This window comes from Oryza glaberrima, chromosome 11, assembly GCF_000147395.1.
Source record: "Oryza glaberrima chromosome 11, OglaRS2, whole genome shotgun sequence".
Taxonomy (NCBI): Eukaryota; Viridiplantae; Streptophyta; class Magnoliopsida; order Poales; family Poaceae; genus Oryza; species Oryza glaberrima.
Genome location: NC_068336.1, coordinates 7,397,581 through 7,422,839, shown reverse-complemented (window position 1 = coordinate 7,422,839; position 25,259 = coordinate 7,397,581). Strand labels below are relative to the sequence as shown.

At 38.7% G+C, this 25,259-nt stretch overlaps 2 protein-coding genes across 2 annotated transcripts; both read left to right on the top strand.

Moving 5' to 3' along the window:
* Positions 1-6,480: 6,480 nt before the first annotated feature.
* LOC127755413 (uncharacterized) lies at positions 6,481-9,891 on the top strand. Its single transcript, XM_052281088.1, has 13 exons — positions 6,481-6,764; positions 7,253-7,390; positions 7,474-7,555; positions 7,685-7,761; positions 7,864-7,979; positions 8,091-8,208; positions 8,289-8,405; positions 8,538-8,629; positions 8,742-8,808; positions 8,888-8,969; positions 9,067-9,158; positions 9,390-9,533; positions 9,657-9,891. Exons 1-13 carry the CDS (start codon positions 6,546-6,548, stop codon positions 9,801-9,803), a joined length of 1,491 nt encoding a protein of 496 aa, XP_052137048.1. The 5' UTR covers positions 6,481-6,545; the 3' UTR covers positions 9,804-9,891.
* An 8,238-nt stretch (positions 9,892-18,129) lies between these two features.
* Positions 18,130-24,409, top strand: LOC127753760 (uncharacterized). Its single transcript, XM_052279184.1, has 3 exons — positions 18,130-18,582; positions 18,874-19,138; positions 23,639-24,409. Exons 1-3 carry the CDS (start codon positions 18,524-18,526, stop codon positions 24,131-24,133), a joined length of 819 nt encoding a protein of 272 aa, XP_052135144.1. The 5' UTR covers positions 18,130-18,523; the 3' UTR covers positions 24,134-24,409.
* Positions 24,410-25,259: the final 850 nt, after the last annotated feature.

Sequence of the window (25,259 nt, the reverse complement as noted above, 5' to 3'; positions counted from 1 at the left end):
CGATTTCATCAAATTTAATTGGAATAAGTCCACTTTCCCTCCCTCAACTCATGGCCGTGTATGGATAGCATCCCTCAACCGCAAACCGGGTATAACCCATCCCCAACTCTGAAAACCGTTGCAAATCAACTCCTAAGCGGTTTTGGAGGCGGTTTTGTTCTACGTGGCAATTGACTTGTTTACGTGGCAGTTGACTTGCTCATCAAGCGGGACCCACATGTCAGCAGTCTCCACATCATCTCATCTTCTCCCTCATCTCTTCCCCTCTTTCTCTTTCATATCTTCCTCCTCTTGCCTTCTATCAGCAGGGCGGGGAGACAGCGCACAGGGGACGAGCTCGTCGGCTGGCCGCGCCGCGCCGCGCGCGGGGGAGCAGCCCGGATCGAGCACGCAGAGGAGGCTGGAGGGCGCCGGGGCATCGTCTGAGAGGGGTTCATGAAGGACGAGGAAGCCCCTCCAAGTCGCCGGCCGTCCTCGCGCGGGGAGGATCTCGTCGGCCGGCCGTGCGCGCGGGAGGAGCTCGCCGGCCGTCCGCGCGTGGGGAAATAGCTCGCCGTCCATCCGCGCGCGGGAGAAGCTCGCCGGCCTTCTGAGAAGGAAGCCACTGGGGATGTTGCCGAGCACCGGGTTGTGCTGCAACATGAGGACGGGAGAGGCTTCGGCACGGGGACGACGGCGGCATTGCCCGCAGCTGCGCATGGCGGACACCCGCTCCACGTCGCGCGCACGCTAGAAGAACTCCGCTAGCTTGTTTGCTATTTGCTCGTGTTCTTCGACGATTTCATGGTCTCTGATTTATTCTGTTCGTTCCCCTTTCTTGTTTCGCGTGATCGCCGACGTCTTCTCTGAATTAGGCAGCCACCATGTGCTACTTGTCTTGCCGTTAATCTTGCTGCTCGATTCTGTCGCCTCGCCTCCACTTCTTGAATTTTGTTTTATTTTGTGCCACCTAAGCGCCACGTTGATGCTACATAGGATGAAGACCAAGTCAACCCACCACGTAAGCGCCACGTAGGACAAAACTGCCTCCAAAACCGTCCGTTGAGTTGATTTGTAACAGTTTTCAGAGTTGGGGGATGGTTTATACCCGATTTTGTGGTTGAGGGATGCTATTCATACACGGCCATGAGTTGAGGGAGGGAAAGCACACTTATTCCAATTTAATTTACTATTGCTGTCCAAAGCTCAAGCTGTTTTTTTTTTATTTTACCAAAAGCTCAAACTGTTGAGTGTTGAGCTCTTCGCTGGAAACAAACGTAAGCAATGGGAAACCCTCGATTTCATCAAATTCACAATCACCAGCTCAATCATGCTGACTGTCTTACCAGAATAATAATTTGTGAATTAGCGGTCTTATTAATACTTTAAGAGCAAATGTCGAAGAATAAACTACGCTAAGAAAATCACGAAATAAACTTTTGAAATTTAAATTATGGCTGCGCCTTTACAAGTTGAAGGGTAAACTGGTGGTAGTATGAGATTGTTAACATTTCGGTGTACAGCTACAGGTACAGCTTCAGGTAATACAGCCATTCATAGGAACTGTAAATACAGTCATTCAGGTAATACAGTCAATTCAATTCTCTTTTGGATTATGCCCTCCCCTTAATGTTTCTTATATATTTGGGAATTAACTCGTGGGTGTTAATAAAAAATCAAAGAACTTATTATTGTAGAGGCTTCTGCTATATGTTGGGCTCTTTGTCTTAATAGAAATGATATGGTTTATGATAAAACACCATTAAAATCTTATTTACAAGTATTTTTCAGAGCAACATATTAACTTCGGGGTTAGGCTCAACTATAAAAGCATGATGATAATATTAAGCTAATAAATGATACATGTCGTAAACTTGAGTCGACGATTATGTACCTTTTTTACTACTTGGATGGAGACTCTCGAATAGAATTCAGTAATTGAGGGTTCTTTTATCATGCGTTGCTTTCTATTAGTTTGTGTTTTCTACCTACATTGTGTCAGTGTGTGCTAAGTTTGTTCATGTGTGAACTTTATAATAATTAACAGTAGCTCATTGAACAAAGGCCGGAATATTATTCAATTATCTTAAAAATAGGAACTGTAAATGGATCCAACAGTAACAGGTAATTCAGAAAATTTGAAGCTTTGAGGATGTTCAAGTACCGTATGCACTTCAACTCAGTAATAGTTTTTACTTTTGAGGCAACTCAGTACTGTTGTAAAAGCACAAAAATCAAAACTCGCAGTTTCTCCAGATTACGGAGTAGCACCTCATGAAATATATCACGGTGCGCAAATGAATCAGCTCAGCATAAACAAACACTGAACAGTAGGATGAAGTCCTAGAGAAAACAAAGTGAGAACACTATCCGGTGAAAACAAGTTATCTGTTAAAAACTTGTGAAAATCATACTTAAAAGTTATGTAAATTCATGAAAAAAATATTAAAGATAAGTGTAGATATGAAATATATTCTCACTGAATCTTAAGTCCAAACTTAATTTCATTTGAGAGAAAAAAAAATTTTCAGGTGAATAGTATCATGTTACTATTCACTTGAAATTTGTATTTTTTATTACTCTCAAATAAAGTGGAGTTTGGACTTAAATATTTAGTGAAAGTGTATTTCATATCTATATCTATCTCTTTCATGAATTTAAAAAAACTTTTAGGTATGAATTTTATTAGTTTTTAACACTTAGTTCATATTCACCAGATGACCTTGTTTAAGAAATACTCCCTCCGTCTCAGAATATAAGTATTTTAAGAGTTAGATACAGTTATTAAGAAAGTTGGTAGAATTAAATTAGGGAGTATTGTGATCGGAGAAGAAGTGAAAGTATGTGGGAAAATTGAATGGTGGAGGGTTGTGATTGGTTGAGAAAAGAATGTTAGTGGAGAAATTGTTATATTTTAAGATAAATTCTAAAGGCTTAAAGTTATTATATTTTGGAACGGAGGGAGTAGCTCAGACCATACCATCCACATCTATCTACAGCTTATCAAAACTGGACAGCCTGCATTCTACTGTAGCTTATGAACCACTCAGGCATCCTCAACTTCTCTTACAAAATTGCTCGTGTACAGAGTGAACTGTTATACATATGCTTCTTCGCGGATTCGCTTCACATCATACCAGACATCAGCTGCAAGATTAGGCCTCAATTTCCGATCAATGTTTGTACATGATAACCCCAACAGCAGTAACTTCATGGCATCGCCTGGTGTCCAGCTCTCAGGGGGGCATCCTTGGATCAACGATTTTCAGCTTTCTTCTATACTGCACTTGGTTATCTTTACTCCGGTGAGCCCTCTTATGTGAACCCAAGTGCCATTTTAGTTTATTTATAATGAAAAATTAGCAAGTGCTAAAAGAGTGTGTATTTTGACTAACATGAAGATGAGAAAACGATTGAATCTGCTTGCTTTAAATAGGCTTATAAATACTGACTGAATTGCTAACAAATTGATAACCGAAAGATCTAACAAATCCTATCTTCCTATATAGTTGGTACCCACTAAAAAGCATTTACTCTTATAAAGCAAGACATGCAAGAAGCCACATCATCGATAATTTTAAACCATTGGATCGCATTAGTATAGAGTTATCAGCCATGCATTAGATCAAGAAGCTGGCTACTCATCCATTCACTTCCCTTTAGCTCATAATCACTCGTGACATTGTTATCCATTATGTACATCCAAATCCTCAAAGATAATACTAATCTTTTTTTTCTAAATACAACTCCAATTATTACATAAGATGTGAGCTTTCTTTTGTTATAAACAATTGGATAACATACAATAATTAGGTATCATGAATCCAAACCAATTTTTGAAACATGCTTGAGATGAAGCAGAGAAGTGCTACACCACCTAATTGTGACGGTAACCAGATTGTACATGAAAATAACTTTCATATATCATAACAATATACAATGACGTTTCAAAAAATAAAACATAAATTGTATCGTAATAACAGAAGCTATATATGAAGCCGCATTATCATCTATTTTATATATACAAAGAGTTGCATCTAATCATTTAAAACATTTATTTTATTCTATGATAAAACTAGCAAATCCCGCGGCAAGGCGTGGGGTGCCAACTAGTCCTATCTAAATCGCAAGCCGGTAAGTACTGTAGCTGTCCGACACGCCGTCTTACGCTCCCTCCCGCACAACTCCTGCCATTGCAACCGCGTCCTAAGCACTCGGTGTGCTGTGTCTGGACCTGTGCGCCCCTGCGACGATACGTAATTCCGATCATGACATTGTTGTTATGCAGTACCTAGGATCAACCTTGTTGACGGTGGTCTGAGACCAAACTCAAGGATAGTTGGAGTCTAGCACGATCAACAATGTCGAGTGATAAGGTTGGAATGCGAGTGTACCCAATGGACGGACATGGTTCGGAGAGAACATTGTAATTTGGCGGCACGTCAAAACGCAAGGAGGAAAAAAGGAAAGATAGCCCCATGTATTAGTAATGTGCTGATGCATTTCGCCGTCTCGCCTGTGTCGAGTACCACCTCCATAACATGTTGGCCCTATGTATAAGTAACTTTAGGTTTCTAAGGGATTGCAGTTTTATGATAATTTTCTCTACTATTGTTGCAATAAGTTGATAATTTAGTCACTAAATCTGTAACTTTCTCAAATTTACTCAAAATAAAATATCCAAATATTTAAGAATTTCTAACACATATTCGGTCATTTTAAATATCTCAAATAAAAAGATTCTCAATGACAAAGTTGTATATATCTTGTTGATCTATACAATTTTGATTTTACCTTTGTGTTCATTCTAATTTATATAAAAAAAATTATTATTCTTTTTTCTTTAAAATACACTACCGGTTAATTACCCAATGAACATAACAGTCCAGACCATGGTCCAAAATATCTGCTCCATAGTATCAGTGCCGGCTTGTAATACGAACTTGACAATTGTACTTTTTAGAGACAATCCCTTTATGTGTCACTAAAAATTGGTCTGATTCCTTGTATGCCACTAAAAATTGGCTTTTCCCTTATATACCATTAGTCTAAATTTGCGTACCTTCTCATGCCACTCCCGTCAGTTGTCTGTGGGTTAACCGTTAACTTTAAAGTAAAAAAGGACGTATTTACCCTTCTAAATATAAGATTCTCTCTACTTTTTATTCCTCTGTTTCTGTTAGTTCGTAACAAGAACCCGCAGTGGTATATCACCGCAAATGAATTGGGTAGTGGTACTCGCTAACATTGTCAGTTCACTTCAGTTTGGGCAAGAAACCAAAGTGAACTGACAGTGATAAATTCTCACCGCCAGTTCATACCGAACCAGCAGTACTGATGACCACTTCTGTGGTAGTGATTGCTGCAATTTATCTATCCATATGATTTAACGCGCGCAGCTTCCGCACCGCACACAAAGACTAACGCCGTGCCATAAACCGAACCAATTTGATCGACCACCTCGGCATTCATTGTTTTGATTTGTTACTACTACAGTATTGAGATCAACTGTAAAAACTTGTAAGCGTCCAAAAGTCTTGTGTTTTTACTATCTTTTATGCCAAGTGAATCCCCCCGCAACAAACACGCATGGTAATTGTTTAATATATGTTGGCAACGTCGATGTGATACAATTGTCTGTGTTCACTTGTCTGAAACCAAGTGGATCAGTGAAGTAATTAATTGTATAACAGATACGGTACAATTATAATGACATCCAAAGAAACGGAGCCGGCAATGCATGTTATCTTCCATTCCAGCCGGCTGATTCCCCAACACCTACGCACCTCTCTATCATTGAAAACAATTAGCAAAATATACCGGTAACCTTTCTTAACATTTAAGACTGTGCACTTATTACAATTCTAATGCAGTGTGCGGAATATTGCCTTCACTATTTAATTGTTGATGCCATTGGCTTTTTAGACATGGTATTTGACCATCTGTCTTATTAGAAAAACTATATAACTATTATTTATTTTGTTGTGGCTTGTTTTATCATTTAATATATTTTAACATTAGTACTAAATTTTTAAATAAGACGAATGGTTATCGTCATTTCCAAAAGTAAACAACGTCGTACATTTAAAAATGCAGGAGTAGCAGTTCTTTGAAAGTTCAACGGACATCTGAAAATTATTCTGAATTTGTTGTTCATGACGATTCTGTACTTCTATTTGTAATTTACATATTGCATACTTATCCTAAACTACAAATATACTCTCTGCTCTCCAATCTTTATTTTTCATGGATAGACTGCATATTAAAGGAACTAAGGTTCTGACACTTGGAAACATAGCCCAAGAAGTCAGTGCAAGCAAACATGGACAGTGACAATTATCCTAGAAAGAAAACATGTACTTAACCACAGGACGGCAAAGCCAACATTACTGCAAAAACATAATAAATCTACGTAACAACAAATTAACTATCAAAAGAAGACATCTTTGACAGCAAGAGGGGAAATTCTTATGATCAGATACAGATCAGATACTATATAGATGTGACAGGCTCCAATTTTCGTTGATACTAATATCCATTTCCATGTCCTGACATAGCTCTGGATCATGGAGAAGGGGCAGGAGATAGGAGCGTCAGCCGGCGAGAAAGGTTCAGAGCAGCACGCCATTGACGTCCGCCCCGGCGAGCATGGCGCCATCGGAGTCGTCGCCGGCGCCGCTGCAGAAGCACCGGAGAAGGAGAGATTGGCTGTTGTTGAAGAGGAGCCCAGGAAGAAAAGCAAGAGGGTTGCAGCTCTTGATGCCTTTAGAGGGCTAACCATTGTGGTATACATATATCTACTGCATATGCAGTGAAAAATATGAATAGTTTTGTTTCCATCTAGTTACACTTTGGTAGTACTTATCAGTGTTTTGATGATCAGTGTAATTTACTATTCATGAAGTGTAGAAAGTAGCACTCCTTTTTATTTACTCCCTTCAGTAAAGAAAAAAAAAAGAAAGTTGTTTTGGATATGTTTCAAGTAAAACCTTAGAAAGTTTGGTCATTAATTAATGTTCTTTAATTATTTAGATTTGAACTATGAAAAATTGAAAATCACCTATGTATATTTGTCTCAAAAGTTACTTCCATAAAATTATAATTTTATCGGATCTTTTTATAAAAAAAAATTGCAATAGAAATTAACTGTCAAAGTTCCATTTTAGAATTGTGCCGATGTTTTTATGACCAAAGGGAGTAGTAAAAACAGAAATTGGAATTCTTAGAATGAACATTCATGTGACAGTGTAAACTGTTGAGTTGCATTGTGCAGCTGATGATATTGGTGGATGATGCCGGTGGGGTTTACGAGCGGATGGACCATTCACCATGGAACGGATGCAGCTTGGCAGATTTCGTCATGCCCTTCTTCCTCTTCATCGTCGGCGTCGCAATCGCCTTCGCGTTGAAGGTTACTACAGACACTTGCACAAGAGCACCTCTTGCTGCTGGTAAATTCTGGCAATTGATCATCTGACTTATACATGGTTGCAGAGAGTTCCAAAGTTGGGTGCAGCTGTGAAAAAGATCACCGTCAGAACACTGAAAATGCTCTTCTGGGGCCTGCTACTGCAAGGTAAATAAAACCTTCAATGAACATGCCCACTGTCAGATGCAATGTGCATATCAAAAAATTTTGAGTTTGCAACTTGAATGTTATGACAATCATCTGCGCTGCCGAATTTTATATTTCGCATGTATGAAGGTGGATATTCGCATGCACCGGATGACCTGTCTTATGGGGTGGATATGAAGAAGATAAGATGGTGTGGCATCCTCCAGGTCCAGTACCTTAATTTTCTGAAAGAAAACAAAAATTTGTTCAGAGTTTATGTTCTGTTTATTTCTTCAGAATTTATTTATTAGTTCTGTTTGACAATGCAGAGGATAGCTTTGGTGTACTTCATGGTTGCTCTGATAGAGGCATTCACCACAAAAGTTTGGCCTACGACAGTGCGGTCCAGTCCATATGCAATCTTCCACGCATACCGATGGCAATGGTACACAAATATTACCTTCATATTTGGTTAACAATGTCACTGCAATTCTGCGAACATCTGTTCAATTTCTGAAAATGGTCAGCATTTCTGGTCCTTTCTGTTATCTAACAGGCTAGGTGGTTTTGTCACGTTATTCATTTACATGGTCACCACATTCTCTCTATATGTCCCGGATTGGAGCTATGTCTACCACAACGATGGCGATGTTAATGACGGGAAGCAATTTACGGTACTACTTGCAGTTTTCCCTGATCATGTGAGCAGAGCTGCAAATCCTGTATTTGCTACAGTACTGTCTTATCCCTGCAGGTACAATGTGGTGTGAGAGGTCATCTGGACCCTGCCTGCAATGCAGTTGGTTATGTTGATAGGGTGGTTTGGGGAATCAATCATCTCTACACGCAGCCAGTTTGGATCCGATCAAAGGTAGAAACTGTAATCTTGCAACGATCAGATGTACAATATTTGTCTTTCTGTAATCAAGTGCAGAATTTTGTTTTGTTAACCTGTACCCTGCAAACTCTGAAACATTTGTAAACTGCTATTATCTTTGATTAGGATTGCACGTTTAGCTCACCAAGGACAGGTCCTCTCCGAGCTGATGCTCCAGCATGGTGTCTTGGGCCTTTTGAACCAGAAGGCTTATTAAGGTTGGAAATCTGACAACATGAGCTAACTGAAGCTGAAGTTAAATTTGTCTTAGAAGCTTCTTTGTACTACGTATTAAGTAATTCAGCTGTCTAACAATTTATTCTTTTGCAGTTCAATATCGTCGATTCTGTCAGGGACAATTGGGATCCATTATGGACATGTTCTCGTTCATTTCAAGGTTATTTTGTGTTAATTTATACTATTTTAAGTTAATCTTTAACAAGTACAAGTTTGAAACAAAAGTGTCTGAATTTTAGACCCACAAAGAGAGACTGAGACACTGGCTTCTGCTGGGATTTTCTCTCCTTGTACTCGGCATTCTTCTCCACTTCACAAATGGTACTAGTACTCCCCAAAATCTATTTCCCACAACTGAAAAAAAAAACAGTCAAAATATTTATTCAGGACTTTTACATCCATTTTATCTTTCTTGCAGCCATTCCAATCAACAAGCAACTCTACAGCTTAAGCTATGTCTGCTTCACGGCTGGTGCAGCTGGAGTAGTTCTTTCAGCTTTCTACATATTGGTATGATTTTTCATTAGTACATTGAGGCCTCGTTTGGTTTGGTGTGGACCGGGATTTTAGTTCAAAGTCCCGGCCTATAAACGCGGAAAGTCCCGGCCTATAAACGCGGATGGGCTGGGTTCGATTACTTGAGGCCCATCCAAACGAGGCCTGATATGGAATTTCAGTACTCATTTTCATGACCGATTTTAATTTAATTTATTTACTGGATTATTATTTTTTTATTAATAGATTGATGTCTGGGGACTAAGAACACCATTCTTGTTCCTGGAGTGGATTGGCATGAATGCCATGCTTGTGTTTGTTCTAGCAGCACAGGCAATATTTCCAGCATTTGTCAATGGATGGTACTATGATTCACCAGGCAGTACTCTTGTAAGTAACTTTGTTGCAAGTTTATTTTTAATCCATCATGACAGCATGGTGACATCTACAGGCAAAGTTTTGACATGAGTTTGATTTGGTTTAATCCATTATCTAAAAAAAAAAAATCTGCAGGTTAGCTGGATCCAGAAGCATGTGTTTATCAATGTATGGCACTCACAAAGGTTGGGAACACTGCTGTATGTCATATTTGGGGAGATTGTCTTCTGGGGTGTTGTGTCAGGCATCTTGCACAAGCTGGGAATCTATTGGAAACTATGAGGATTTTGGATGTAATTGTAAACAGCGCTAAGGAGAACCAATTACTGTTGCTTTTACATATAAAGTCTGGTTTCTGATTTGAATGTGATATTATTTTGTAGAGCAATTTTACAGTCCTTGAGGAGGTACTATAAGGTACCACTTTTTCTATTGTAAATTTGGTACCTCTTGGTACCTAGGTACTATGAAGTACTAAATTTTACATTAAATTTTTGATACCTCATGATACCTCCTCAAGGACCGTAGAACTGCTCTATTTTGTATGATACTATTATTCGTATAATCGACACGGAAATGAGATAGATATATTTTAATCTCTCAAGCATTCTTTAGGATGTTGATGTTGATGTAGTAAGTGGCCATATATATGGTTGTTCAGAGTGACAATATGCTATTTACCAAAAATCAGTATGTATATGATATATCCCCTCATGATTCTTCTAGATAATGGAAGCTTTAATTAAACTCAATTGATTACATCAAGGTGATACTACTTCACTGACAACACCCGTGATTCTCCTCATGATTCTGGTGGAATGATCTCAAACGTCTCTGAAGAGATTCTATCAACAGATTGATTTGGCCATGTTACAACGGGATCACATTCTTGAAACCAACCGTCCAAGCCAGTGTAAGTTCAGAGTTAGAATCTCTGATGATCATGATCTCCAAAGCCTTCAAACTGAAAAGAATCAGATCAGTCACAGTCTCACAGAGAGACTGACTGCAGTATCAGAAGAACATGGACAAGTTGCAACTGTGGTCAGGGATCCCGAGACAAGCCTGCCTGTCCTATCTACTGATTGTTCAGACATCTTCTTGCAATCAACCAAAAGGCCCATACTACATACATGGATAACAGTCAAATTGGCTGGCAAAAATGCCTAATTGGCTGCAGAATCTAGTCCCTCTATGCTCAATGTTATGCGTTCTTGCCCTTATCTGCATATATCATTGGGCTTGGGATCCATTGCATCAGACATGTTCAGCAAGCATGGCAATGCCAAATTGCCAATGCTACTGGCTTTGTTTCCTTCTGCTTGAATCAGCAAAGAAACAGTGTGAAATGGCGGCATCCATGGTTTGCTCCGTTTTGTATTTATGCTGGTTTCTTATCCTGCAATAAAGTATATGTTTGTATTTATTTTGTTTTTAAAATTTTAGTTCTGTTTTTTGGTGCTATGATGTGCTGTAATGTTGTCTTGTAAGAACAAAAGAGAAGTCTTCTCCCCATACTTGTCAATCATGCAAATATTGTCATTTTCCCCTGTTAATTGTCATGTTGTTATTCTTCAAGAACATGAAAGGCCCTGTTTAGTAGGACAAATATTGGTCTTATCTTCCATGGGGCTAAAAAAGTTTGTCAGCATTGTTGAGATTTTGATTCCACCAGAAGAAAAACAAGATTCTAAGTTGAAGGAAAAATAAACTGGTTGTTCCATGAAGTTGCAAAAATTAATTAACCATACTGCAAGTCTGCAACCTGTCTTAATTGGTATTAATCTGCCATGCTACCAGCTAACACCATTATATTTTCAGAGAGTCACAGATCTAATCCTAAAAAAAAAGGGGAAAATAATCACAGATCTCTATAGCATTGATGTATGCAGCATGTATGTATCTTATGATCTGTCAGACTTGGTATGCTTATCCCTGAACATAATGCATTGCTCCCATGCATGAACGTTGTGAGATCAGAGAGCAGTTGATCAGTTAATCAATTGTACATACATGATCATAAATTTATACTATAATACATTAATGTATACCGTTGTGAATAAAATAATAAAATTATCTGCTCAATGTTCTTTGATGAGGAAACAAACAGTAAACTGAACCAACGGCTAAGTAGATGAATGCACAGTTATAGCATTAAAACTATAGTAATAAGCATGTAAAAAAAATAAAATTATAGGTGAACTAATGCATTAAAAGAACTTATCCACTTCTGCATCTTATTAACTTAATTAATCAATCAGGTATTGCATACTTACTATATTAACGCATGGTGTGCTCTTCACTTGCCAATCTGAGCATATGCATGGGAATCTATCACAACAGTTGACATTATAATAAGAAAAAAAAACCAGATGAATAACTACATTTTAGGTCAAAATATTGACTCCTAGCCGGTGACTGCATGAAGGATTTAGATGCGTATATACGCTGTATTTGCATAAACTACTACTGTATGATGCTCTGCGCCCATCCATATGCGCATCGATCTGTGTATTACATATAATAAATTGTTGGTGCTGCAAAATAGGCCGACATCTCTATCTTATTACATATATTTTCCCAATTTTATCGTAACCCGGCCCCTAAGAGAAAAATATATGCTTCCCTAATAAAATGAAAAATATTGAAAAAGATAGAGCCACAAATTAAAATAATATTAATAACTGGATATAATTTACCTTACAATTACAAATTGTTTCCTTCTAGGCATGGGCGGAGCGAGCACTCGGCTGCCATGAGCAGTTGCCGGGGCTCGCCGATGCACATCAAGAGGTGAAAATGCCATGTGGCTGATATTGGGCGCTGCCGGTAGACTATCATAGTGGGTTTTATATGGGTTCTATGTCTGTCACCGCTTTTTGTGTAGGATTTTTTTTTCTTTGGAGTTGTCTGGATTAATTACGGGAACGGTTTCCTAATTCTATCATTCTTTTCTACTATGTTAGATGTTTTTCCTATTTTTTATGTTTCATATATATTCTTACATGTTGTGGAAGAACACAATAAGGATCCTCTCCTCTTAGCCGGCTTTTAGCAAAAGACATTTTAGAGGAGGAAAAAAATGCAAGATAAACCCCGACGGGGTGGAACTTAATTATATATTTATATGAAACATATATATTCTTGCATTTTAAGATGATCATGCATTGTGAGTCAACTACTCGCGATGTCAGCGACCACATGGAGAAGGTTGATGGTCAGTTACATGTCCACTCCCGAAAAGGTCAACCTGGTTATCATCAAATTAAAAAGCGATTATTGCAAACAGCTAGCTGCAACACACATAATTCACCAGTCAACCACTTAGCTTTTGCCGCCAACTAATTTGTGTTTAGTCAACGCCCCATTAACGCAAAATTGAGCTGGATTCTCCACAGTAGATGCTGCATGATATTATTCATCTGGTCAGTGCCTTGGGCATGCCGTGTCCATTCATTTCAGTTGTAGTTAACTCTGTTTTCAATCCCATTGAAATGATACTAACAAAATTTTCAAGAAACATATATTTTTGTATGGTTATATTCAATGCTTCTACATGAAAAATGAAATATATATATATATATATATATATATATATATATATATATATATATATATATATATATATATATATGATACAGTTGATATTTGACGTACCTTTTGAGCATTCACCTTATTTAGAAAAAAAATAGTAAAAATATGAGTTATGCTCATTATACATTTAGTAATAAAATAAGTCATAGAAAAGTAAATAATGTTTGAACAAGATGAGACGAACGATAAAAGTACATATGAAGGAATCAACGGCATCATATATTTAAAATTATAGTAGTAAATTAGTACAGAATGTATCTCTTAGGATGCATAGCATTAGCAATCTTAGGATGAATACACATGGCCCATGTAAGACTGTAAGTGAACCTAATTTTTAATGAGAGTATACATCATTTATTTGGTTTCAAATTAAGCATTCAAGAAAATACTGATGGACCAAATTTTAAAAATTTAACAAATCTCATCCTAATGTCAAATATTTTTGACCGTATGGAAGAAAAGAGGAGAGAGAGATTCATAGCATCAGCAATCAACAAAGGCCAGTAACGGAAACCCAAAAAAATAAACTAATTCTGAAATGTAGTCCTGAAATTCAACAATAATATTATGTGCGACTTATCTCAAATCGCACGACAGAGAGGAACATGGAAATGCATCAGTTGTTGCCACGTGGTATAGTGCTTGCGTGCGGACCAGCCTAATTGGTAGCTGTTGAGACGCGTCCGATCCATTAACTAACCGTGGTTGTTTGTAGTTTTGAATAATGGAGTTGCCGGTCTGGATATCAGACACTCAATTTAAGTGGACACTACTAATTAAATGTGTAGTGCCAATCATAATCAAGCAAGAGTATATATTTTATTTTGGAATAAATTCACCGGAGGTCCCTCAACTTAACAGCGAGATTTTTTAAGGTCCCTTAACCACAAAACCAAAAATATATACCCCTAAACTCACACAAACCGTGCACTCAAGGTCCTATAGCAGTATATATGGGTGGTTTCGCTGACGTGGCATCCTAGTCAGCAAAAAAAATTAAAAAAAGTATGTAGGGCCCACATGTCAGCTGCACATTTCTTTCTTCTCTTTCTCTTCTCTTCTTCAGTTAGGGAGGCCGACGGCGGGCAGAGCAGTGGATGGAGGAATGGAGGCCGGAGTGCGGCTCGCCTCGAGCACCGCGACAGGAGGAGGGAAAGGGGAGGTGGCCGGCGAGAGATGGGGGAGGAGAGAGGCGCGACAACAAGGACGGTGCGGCGACAGGGGACGGCGGGCGCGGCGCGGCAACAGGGACGGGACACCCGGTGCAGGGTCGGCGGCGGGAGGAGCAGAGTTAGCCGCAGAGGGCGGCAGAGGCACCGCAGCTGCTGGAGGAGATCGAGGGCGGGAGCTTAAGAAGCGTGGCGGCGGCCGGTGCTCCACCCCCTTTGTCGCGTCGCCTGCCGCCGTCCCCCCTCTGCGGCTTACTCCGGCCGCTCCGCTCCGCCCACTGCCATGCTCGCCCACCGCTGGTCCCCCTTTGCCGCGCTCGCCCGCCGACGCCGCCGCTCCGCCTGCTTTCGGTCGCGCGCTGTTGTCGCCGCCCCGGTCCTACGCTAGGTCGACGCAGTGGTTGCCGGCGGCACGGAACCGCCTCGTCCCGCGCCGCCGCCAGAGGAGCCAAGGGCAGACGCAGAAGGCTAGGGTCTCCTCGTCGGTGTCCTCGTCGAAGTATATCCCCACCCCTGCTGCTTAGGAGGACACCGGGGTAGACGGGGACGAGAGCTAGAGCACGGCGCGGAGCGAGAGGCCGAGGGAGGTGCGCGTCTAGGACAGCGCGGCGAGGCCGAGGTGGATCTCGTAGATGGAGGTCGCCAGGCTGGGCCCCGTGGGGCTAGAAGCTGCCACCGCGCGCAGCAGAAGCACGCCGCCATCGCCGCTCTGCCGCTGCAGAAGAGAAGAGAGAAGAGAGAAAAGAGAAGAGAGAAGAAATGAGAAGAAAAAATGTGCGGCTGACATGTGGGCCCACATACTTTTTTTTATGCTACGTCAGCGAAACCACCCATATATACTGTCATAGACCATAGAACCTTGAGTACATGGTTTGTGTGAGTTTAAGGGTACACATTTATAGTTTTATGGTTAAGGGACCTCAAAAAATCTCGCTATTAAGTTGAGGGACCTACGGTGAACTTATTCCTTTTATTTTCATATTTTAAAGAGTATATATATTTTATTTTTCATATTTTAGTATAACCTCGTTATAGTTTGTAGTATGAATTATTATTTAGTTCATATTTCGATCATCACTCTAATTTCAAATACTTGTCACCGGATACTATTTACATTTTAACTTTGACCGATCATATTATTCCTTTTTTTAAAAAAAAATACTCCATATGTTTTATATTACAAGTCGTTTGACTTTTTTCTTAGCTAAACTTTTTTGAGTTTGGCCAAGTTTGTACAAAGATATACTAATATTTTTAATACAAAACAAACTTATTATCAAAATATATTTAATAATAATAAATTTAATAAAAGTAATTTGGTGTTGTAGATGTTACTAATTTTTCTATAAACTTGATCAAACAAAAAAAACTTTGATTATGAAAAAAATTAAACGACTTATAGTATGAAACGGAAGGAGTATTAATCATACATTGATCGTCTAAAGTTAATAATGGTCAAAGTTAAAATATAAATGGTTGTGACAAGTAAAAGAGAGAATATATGTTCATATACATGTGTAGCATCTCAATATCTCATATACACAAGTCACAAACCGATCACACAAAACAGAGGCGGGTAGCTACTGGCTTTGCTTGGTAATTATAACCAAGTAATAAACATTTCATTAAAACAAAATACAGTGAACAAACATGTCCTGGTTTGCTTTTGTGTCTGAACTGCTCAACAGCACATCCACGTTGCCTTGTTCTGCAGCACTGCATTCAAAGCAGACATCTCAAGTCCAAAGGTGAACAGGTTCAGAGTAATTCCAAACCAAGTCATCACCTGACCTACCAAGGTACCAAGGACTAACTCCAGCAGCAGCAGCAGCATGCAACTGCAACAATATCTTAAATTTTTCCCTTTATTATAGCCACTTGAAAAAGCAAGATCTCCTTAATTAATTACCTTGCATCATTCCAAAAATTTCAACCTTTTTGCACAGCAACACAGCATGTATATATTGTGATATATTGGCCCAGTAGATATAGTATGTCCAACTAAAAGTATTGTATGGTATGGGTGGCATTCATGATGGTCATATTACCAATGGCCTTGCCTACATGCTGCTTGAATGATGCCATTTAATCTTTCTGAGATCTACCTGGCTAGGTGTCGAATTGTGTGACAGCCAGCATGGATAAGGGTAATTTGTGTGGGAAACTCATGAGGTTTTTTTTAGGTTTGATCTTCATAGCCAATTACTTGTGTTCCCCTGATTTTCAAAAATAAGTCTGATAATCAACATTTGATTAATAAATAAAATATCGATTTTAGCATTTGCACCAATTGATAATTCACACAACGGCACAACCAGTCATTGGGTTAGTTGGGTGGGCGCACGTCTCAATGTCAATATATGCAGCACGGCTAGTTTCTGGTATACGCTATGAAAACCCACCGGTAGCCAATAAAAGCTCTTTGCTGCTCAAGCTTCATACCATCGTTGGTTCTCCAACTAGATATCCACACATATGAAAATCATTAGGACCGGTTATATTATTGAATTATGCAGTATTATTTTAAAAAATTAACATAAGCATGTTTTCTTTTCTGATTTGCTAGGCAGCATCCAAAAGTCACATTATATTGCTACATGGATTATGGCTAGGTTTAGAGGACATGCATCATTTATAAGACCTTATCTGCCAAAGCATATCCCAGTTCACCTTTTCTCCTCTAAAGCAACTAATGTGTCACCTACTGCCCTAAGTACCTTGAATTTAAATATTACAATCAACTCTAGATCAAAAAGGTCTTAATGGTCCTATTCCTTCTGACGTGGCATGATTATTTCCTTTGGAGCTTGGTTGGCACATGTATGTGCAATGAGAGCATATTATGCCATAAACCCCACAAAAAGAAGGACAAGCTAGTGCCCCCAAAAGACATCATTTTAACCCCTTTATAATTAATTCATCACTTTTATCTCACTTAACTATAATTAAGTTTGGTCCCTTAAAAGCCCAATTCTTTCCTTTGGAGAGTAGCCCTGCAGCCAAGTGCATGCATGCCTGCTCAAACATGCCATGTGCACAAACCTTCCCCCAGCATCTTCCTTTGCTTCATCTCTTTATGATCTCCAAAGGAAAAGAATCATTTCCTTTTTCAATTGCCCTAGAGTTACAGCATACAATCACTAAAACAACATAACTTACAAATTAACAACTTTAATTTGTGCAGATGTTTTCTTCTCCGATGAATTAAAGGATAAGTTGTGTGCAAATTAAGATTGCTCTCCTACACCAGTTGATGAATCTGGCTATCTAGGCAGATTAAAAGATGCAACATGGAGTAAATATGGGAAAGTAAATCAATTAACATATATACTCGTTTAAAATAGAAGTACATCTCCCATAACAACATATTCTAGTGGTCATTTATAATTGTTGTTCACCAACCCCTCACTTGTGTTGCGCTCTAATTAAGCAGGGTTGTGGTTGTCTTTTATGATTTATGTGTTTTTCCTTAAGAGAAACTACGAACAAACCATCGGATAATTTTCTATGTTGCTACAACCACACAATACTATTAAGCAAGAACCAGGCCATTATATATTCGTACGCTCGCATCGAAATATATACCTTTTATCATTGACCGGCACCGATCCCTCATATAGCTCCAAATACACTCTTCTCTAAACCTATATATCTATAAGAATCACATGATGACCTGGATTATTTTACGGCATTTGGTCGGTGCGCGCACAACATCTCCTCCCCATTGGGTAAGTGTAGCAATACACACATTACCCCCCATCTTTGATACCATTGGTGTATATCCACGAGGGCAAGCAAGCAAGCAAGCTCCACCTCTCTGTCACTGGCATCTCCATGTGCCCCAATGACTGCATGTGGTGTGGCTCCACACCCCCATTTCCCTCTCCTCTCCTCTTAAAAACCTCCCTCTCCTCTCCACCATTGTCCACACACATAAAAAAAGGCAAACCAAAATACCTACTCCACATCTAACTAATTCTACACCAGCTTATATATTTATACACACACACATCTCCATCTCCACATCTCCATTTCCATTTCAGAGAGAGAGAGAGAGAGAGAAGGCCAATCTTACTACCCCAATTCCATCCCCCTTTGCATATTCTCACTCACTCTCAAGTCTCAACTCAACTCATCAAGATATCATCATCACCAGAGAGGTAGTAGAAGCTACCTAGCTAGCTAGCTAGCCAAAAGAGATATCTTTCAGAAGAAAGGAAGGAAGAAGAAGAAGAAGCAATGAGCAGTGGTGGTGGCTCCTCTCCAACATCATCCCCTTCTGTCTGCTCCAGATCATGGTAGGCATGCATACATGCAAACTCTCTCATCACACAAAACTATCAACATCTATTCATATGTTCACCATTTTTTGTTTCTTTAATATAATCACCCTATATGTCCATAGGTCCATCTAGTCTTATCATGAGTTGCCTATCAACATATCAACATTATTTTGGACAGAAAATTCACGTGTTAATCCGTGAAATGCATGAGCAAGAAAATCAGTGAAGATTAATGAATTGCCTAATGACGATCATGTGTTAATTATTTTGATTTGTGTGTGCAAATAAATTAATTAATTGAATCAGGTCTATAAGTGAGGATTCGTTGAAGAGGTACGTGAGCTACGCGAGCGAGAGCTGCATCCAGGAGCTCCTCGCCGCGTCGGACTCCGGCGGCGGCGGCGGCGGCGGCGGCGGCGACGATGGGTGGAAGGTGCTCGCGTATTGCAACGGCGTGGAGATATCGAAGCGGCGGGCCGGGGCGGCGCACGTCTTCCGGAGCCGGTGGCTGCTGCACGCCGTCTCGCCGGGGAAGTTCATGGCCGTCGCCAACGCCGTCGACGCCGCCAAGGTACCTGCCACTTTAATTAGCAGTGTTCCTGGCACTGCTAAACCAAGCGGACGAATTAACGCATGATTAATTAAATATTAGTTAATAAAATTTTAAAAAGATTAATATGATTTTTTAACACATTTTCTATATGAGACATTTTAAAAGAACATATTGTTTAGCGGTTTGTTAAAATCGTGTGTGTACATGAAAAGCAAGAGACTGCAAGTTAGAAAAGCGTGGAAAAGAACACAATCTCAATTACTTTTACTGCTTTTATTTAATGGATCATTAACTAAAGCCTGGGAAACTAAAACGTTTTTTGGTTAAGTAATCATCAATAAAGGAAGAAAACTTAATTCAAGAGGTTTCACTAAAGAGAGATTAATAAAAGGTGTTTTTTTGCAAAGGATTTTTTTTGCTTTAGATTAAAGTGAACAACTAATTAAGACCTTTTAATAAGGTTTGAAATATATCCTTCCTTTTCAACGAATTAATTTGTACTGAAAACTAAAACACTTTCTCTCGAGCAGTAGCTCTCAATACCCAAGTTATCCGTCCTTTCTCATCAATCTCCAACGACAAATAATTGCTAGTACCTACAACTGATCAAATTGTCGAATTAATATTGATGCAATTTCACTAACTAATTAATTGATTAAAAAGCAACCAACAACAACGTACTACCCCTATACCGTACTACCGTGACTGTGAGAGTACACACATTACGTACATATGGTGTGAAAATGCACAGCATTTTTTTATAGTACTATGGCATAGTTTAGTTTGGAAAAATTTTTACGTTTGGTTGTCATATCGGATATACGGATACACATTTGAAGTATTAAATGTAGTATAATAACAAAACAAATTACAGATTCCGCCAGGGAACTGCTAGACAAATTTATTAAGCCTAATTAATTTATCATTAGCAAATGTTTACTGTAGCGCCACATTGTCAAATCATGACGTAATTAGGCTTAAAAAATTCATCTCATAATTTACACGCAATCCGTGTAATTAGTTTTATTTTTTGCCTACATTTAATATTCTATACATGTGTCCAAACATTATGTGATAGTGTGAAAGTTTTTATTTTAAGAACTAAACAGGACCTACGTAATAAATGGGTATAAATGGGTAGCGGTGACAGTAGATTAGTAAAACGTGTTACCATTGATGAGTAAAGTTAATGCGTTGTTGTCTCGTGATCCGACCGCCAGCCCAACCCACCGTACCTGTCGTCGTAGCTAGTATCTTTGTTACGCCCGTGATTCTTAAAGGCCTTCAAATTAAACGTACCCTTTTTTTGTGCATGGTACAAATCTACCAATTTGTACCATTTTGAACGACCTATTGTACGATACCATGAATGCAAAGGAATTTACCAATTGTACGAGCATGCAGTAATTAACAGTCCAGGTATCAGTGATAGGTAAAGTGTGTCTTTTTTTTTTTGGTACTTAATTAGAAACCTAGCCCTTGTACATTTGTTTTTCCAGCTTTATTCAATATAACATGATGCAATAAGTATTAGCATACCTATAACTAAAATGCCTAACCCTAATCGTACAGTAAAATTTAAATTTTAAAACCTAATTTAAGAGTTGATTTGATTTTGATGTTTTTTCATCGTATAGTTGAAATATAAAAGTTTTACTTATAAGTTAGGTATAGACGGTTGTAGGCGAAATGAAGAATCTACGAATTCTTTTGCAAATTCTTTCTTAAATTTTTTGTGTTATTCTTGCACCAATAAACCAAAATAACTGATATGACTACTTTTTTTAGCTCTCTAGATCAGAGTCTACAAAACATGTGGCTTGGAAAATTTTAGGCTTACCAACTACAAAAGCTCAAAGACCACATTATTGATTAACAAAAGCCAAAGCTAACAAAATTAATTAATGGAGGGGTATTGTGCTGCAGAGAAGTCTCTGTTTTCTACTGTACACACTGTATAGAAATACTAATGTAACAGTAGCCAAAGTCCCTACTACTACCTAGCTAGCCCCACTACACCTCTCCTCATGCACGCTGCAACAAAATTCTGATGCCAACTTGTCGCCATGCTGCTCCCCCGGCCATGCATGTCGCATCGTCAGATTGACACGTACCTGACACATCCAGAAAATTGTTCCCAAGAAATTATTATTACTGCCATTGGAATAAAAAAAGAAAAACGACAGCCTTTACTAAAATATTGCATTATAGAGCCAGCGATGTCGTGAAGCCTGAGGACGAAGAATATTTTTTAGACTTTTGGTTAATTTTTATGAGCATTTTTCGTGTCGTTAATAATAACAACGGCTAGCTCAGGAGCTGGCTCCGTCTCTAGCTATTTCTGTGAACAAAGCTAATTAATTGAGAAAATACTCTCTTTTACTTTGAATATGAGTTGTTTCTTTACTTGTGCTCTAGAGTTAAAAGTAAAATAATCTTATTGCCCTTGAACTACACTTGATATTAATTGGGAGAGAGTAGCATTTTGGTAGAGCAAATATGGAGAAGAAAAACTTTAAAAGAAATTGTAATATTTAAAAGACAAATTTAAAAATGTAAAACAACGAAGCAACCTACATTAATCTACTAAAGACAGAAAAAAAAAAGAAACTACTGCAGTAACATGTGTGAGACGAGGCAGGCATATGCATGAATCTACGAGCCCACAAGTACAGGCCAAATCATTTGGCACTTCGAGATCAGCAAAAAAAAGGGGAAAAATTAGACAGATCGAGAGAGAAAGAGATTAATTAGAGCCATGTGGGTATCATAATCAGAGAGAGGTGGTAATTAATCAATTACTCCAATTAATTAGATGATGCATGCACGCATGTATGCTGATTTAATTACGCTCTAAACTCGTGGGCTGGCAGTAGTGTCAGGCAGGGGCACACGGTGCCATGTGAGGGCACGTGTACCCACATGCCAAAACCTTAATTAACGTGAACATGATTGTCTTAACGGCTAATTAAAGGCACGCAGCCTGTCAGATTGTTGTCAGCAATTTCCTGTTTTAATTCAAAACGAAAAAGACGATGTGCATGTGTGAAATTACCAATTTTGTTTTCTTTTAGTAGTCATCTCCGTCGAGCTGGACACCAATTAAATTTCTAAAAATTAGATAGTGCAAAACAGTGGTAAAAACTACGCAAGTTCAAGTGAAAAATAAGATAAGGTTTAAAACAGGGGAATAGTAGGAAAAAATAGAAAATCGAAAACTTCTTTGTACGTAACCAGCTATCTGGAGTATTGATCGGCAAGCTTAATTTGAATTAAGCAGGAAATTAATTAATACCATTCTGAATTAAATCGGTCCCGATCAGACAATTTGTGACCTTAATTAATTAGAATGGCTCTCGCCTGGTCGGCAGCTAATTAATTGTACTTGGCGAATTAATTAGTGAAATGGGCCATTTATGGGCCCAAAATTACTAGGCCAGATAGTCCAATGGCTAAAATTAAGATCTTTGCATGCAGCAATGGTCCTCTTCCAAACATCTTTATCTTTTGACTAGCACATCCCTCATATAACCACTTTATTAGGTGTGAATTGACCGCTTTAATCTGAACATTGACCGTAATAATTTTCAAGTATAATTTCACTAGTTAATTAGTAAATAAAGAAATTATAGTTGTACTTTCTACGTTTCAAATTACAAGACACTTAAAATTTTTTTCTAACTCAAACTTTTTTAACTTTAATTAAAGGTATAGAAAAATATAATAAAATTTTAAATATAAAACAAATATAGTATAAAAATATATTAACACTATATTTAATAAAATATAGTAATTTTCAAGTATAATTTCACTAGTTAATTAGTAAATAAAGAAATTATAGTTGTACTTTCTACGTTTCAAATTACAAGACACTTAAAAAATTTTTTCTAAATCAAACTTTTTTAACTTTAATTAGAGTTATAGAAAAATATAATAAAATTTTAAATATAAAACAAATATAGTGTAAAAATATATTAATTTTATATTTAATAAAACTAATTTAATGTTATAGATGTGGTACAATTTTGGATAAACACGGTAAAACTCATGAAAGTTTAACTTAGAAAAATTAAAATGTCTCATAATATAAAAAAGGTAGAAAATAAATTGATATTCGGTGCATAGTTATACTCTTGAAGAGGGTCCAATAATCCAATTGAATTACACTGCAATTACTCCTTCTGTTGTATAGTATAAGTCGTTTTGACTTTTTAAGTCAACATTTCTTTAAAATTCATAAAAGAAAACCTTTAGCAACATCTAAAACAGTAAGCTAGTTTTATTAAATATATGTTGAATATATTTTAATAATATGTTCATTTCGTGTTGAAAATGTTACTATATATATTTTAATAAACTTAATCAAACTTAAATAAATTTAACTAACAAAACAGTCAAAACAGCTTATAATATAAAACAGATGTACTGGTATCTATTTAATTAATTAATTTTTACATATCCATATATATTTATTAATACTGCTTAATTAAATAAACAAATAAAACAATAATATTGCAGCAGTGGGAGTCGGACCTGGTGGACGCCCGGTACATCAGGGAGCTGGGCGACGACCTGAGCATCGTCCACCTCAAGCTCGGCGCCGACGCCTCCAAGCGCACCGCCGGCCTCTTCCGCCGCCGCGACGTCGTCGTCTACGAGCGCCGCCAGACCATGGACGACGGCACGCTGGTGGTCGCCGTGGCGTCGCTGCCCAAGGAGATCGCCGCGGGCCTCCTGCCCCCCGGCTCCTCCTCCGGCGCCCGCGGCGCCGGCCTGCTGCTCCAGTCCGGCTGGGTCGTCGAGAAGCTCGACGCCGGCGACGGCGGCGACGGCCCGCCCTGCTGCGTCGTCACCTACGTCGTGCAGCTCGACCCCGCCGCCGGGTGGCTGCCCCGGTGCTTCGTCAGCCGGCTCAACAGCAAGCTCGTCATCATGATCGTCGCCAAGCTCAAGAAGATGGCCCTCGCCACCATGCACTCCGCCGCCGCCGACGACGGCGAGGTGATGCCATGAGTTTAGTTAGGAAGGAGAGAGATCATCTGGATTAATTAATTCCGGCGATCGATCGATGTGGCACTGTGGCTACAAGCTCGCCGTCGTCGTCGTCTTCGTACGTGAGTAAATACGATTTTGTAGAAGAGTGTGGTGTTGCGTGTGTGGAGGTGTTATTTGTGACATGCGTCGCTTGCATGACATGCGTTTCAGCATCTCTCTATATATAAATATGAACTTTGAGAGTGAGAATTGTTACCGTGTGTATATAAATTAATTAATGTGCTTTTGAATTTTCTTGAAGAAAGGCTGCATCCTACTCCCTCCATTATATAAAAAACAAATAAGATAGGATAAAAAAGCATACTCATATCCATACTCATTGTACTATAAAACGTCACATCATTCACTCTAGCTAGATTCATTGTACTAGGAATGAAAGGAGTATGTATGTGGCTAAATCCCCAGCTAGACATCTATGATGGATCATCTGTCATATATATAAAAGACACGTGTTAGATGAACTTATCTCCGACAGATAAAAAAGAAACCGTTGGATCTATAACAGATGAACTTATCGAAATTTCAATATGGCTGCAGGAGATTAGATGATCCGTAACAGATGTATTGTCGCCACCTGTTCTAACTTCTGTGATTGGAGTGACCACCGTCGTCACTTATTCATAGTTGCAGTGTCGTCGCCTCCACCACTCCTCAATCTCTTCTACCCCTTCCCAAGCAATCTCCACGACACCAGATCTAGCGTCCCAGAGGTCGGAGGTTGTCAGTTTGTATTCTTAGGCCCCCTTTGAAACAAATGAAAAACCAAGAAATTCTAGAGAACTTTATCCTATGAGAAATAATCCTATAGTCCTTTGACATAAAGGATTGTTTCCACCAATTCCTTTGAAATTCCTATAAAATAGACCTTACTAGAGCAATTTTGAATGAAAATAAACATGAGGTGAGACCTCATGTTTTTCTCTTCATGCATCTAAAATTTATGTTTTTTTTTTCCTATGTGCTAATCAAACGATAGTTTGGAGACTTTCTTGTGTTTAAAAATCCCCTAGGAATCCAATAAGTATGTCATTCTATTGCTACGTTTTTCCTATTTATATGTTTTCTCAATTATGCGTTTCAAAGG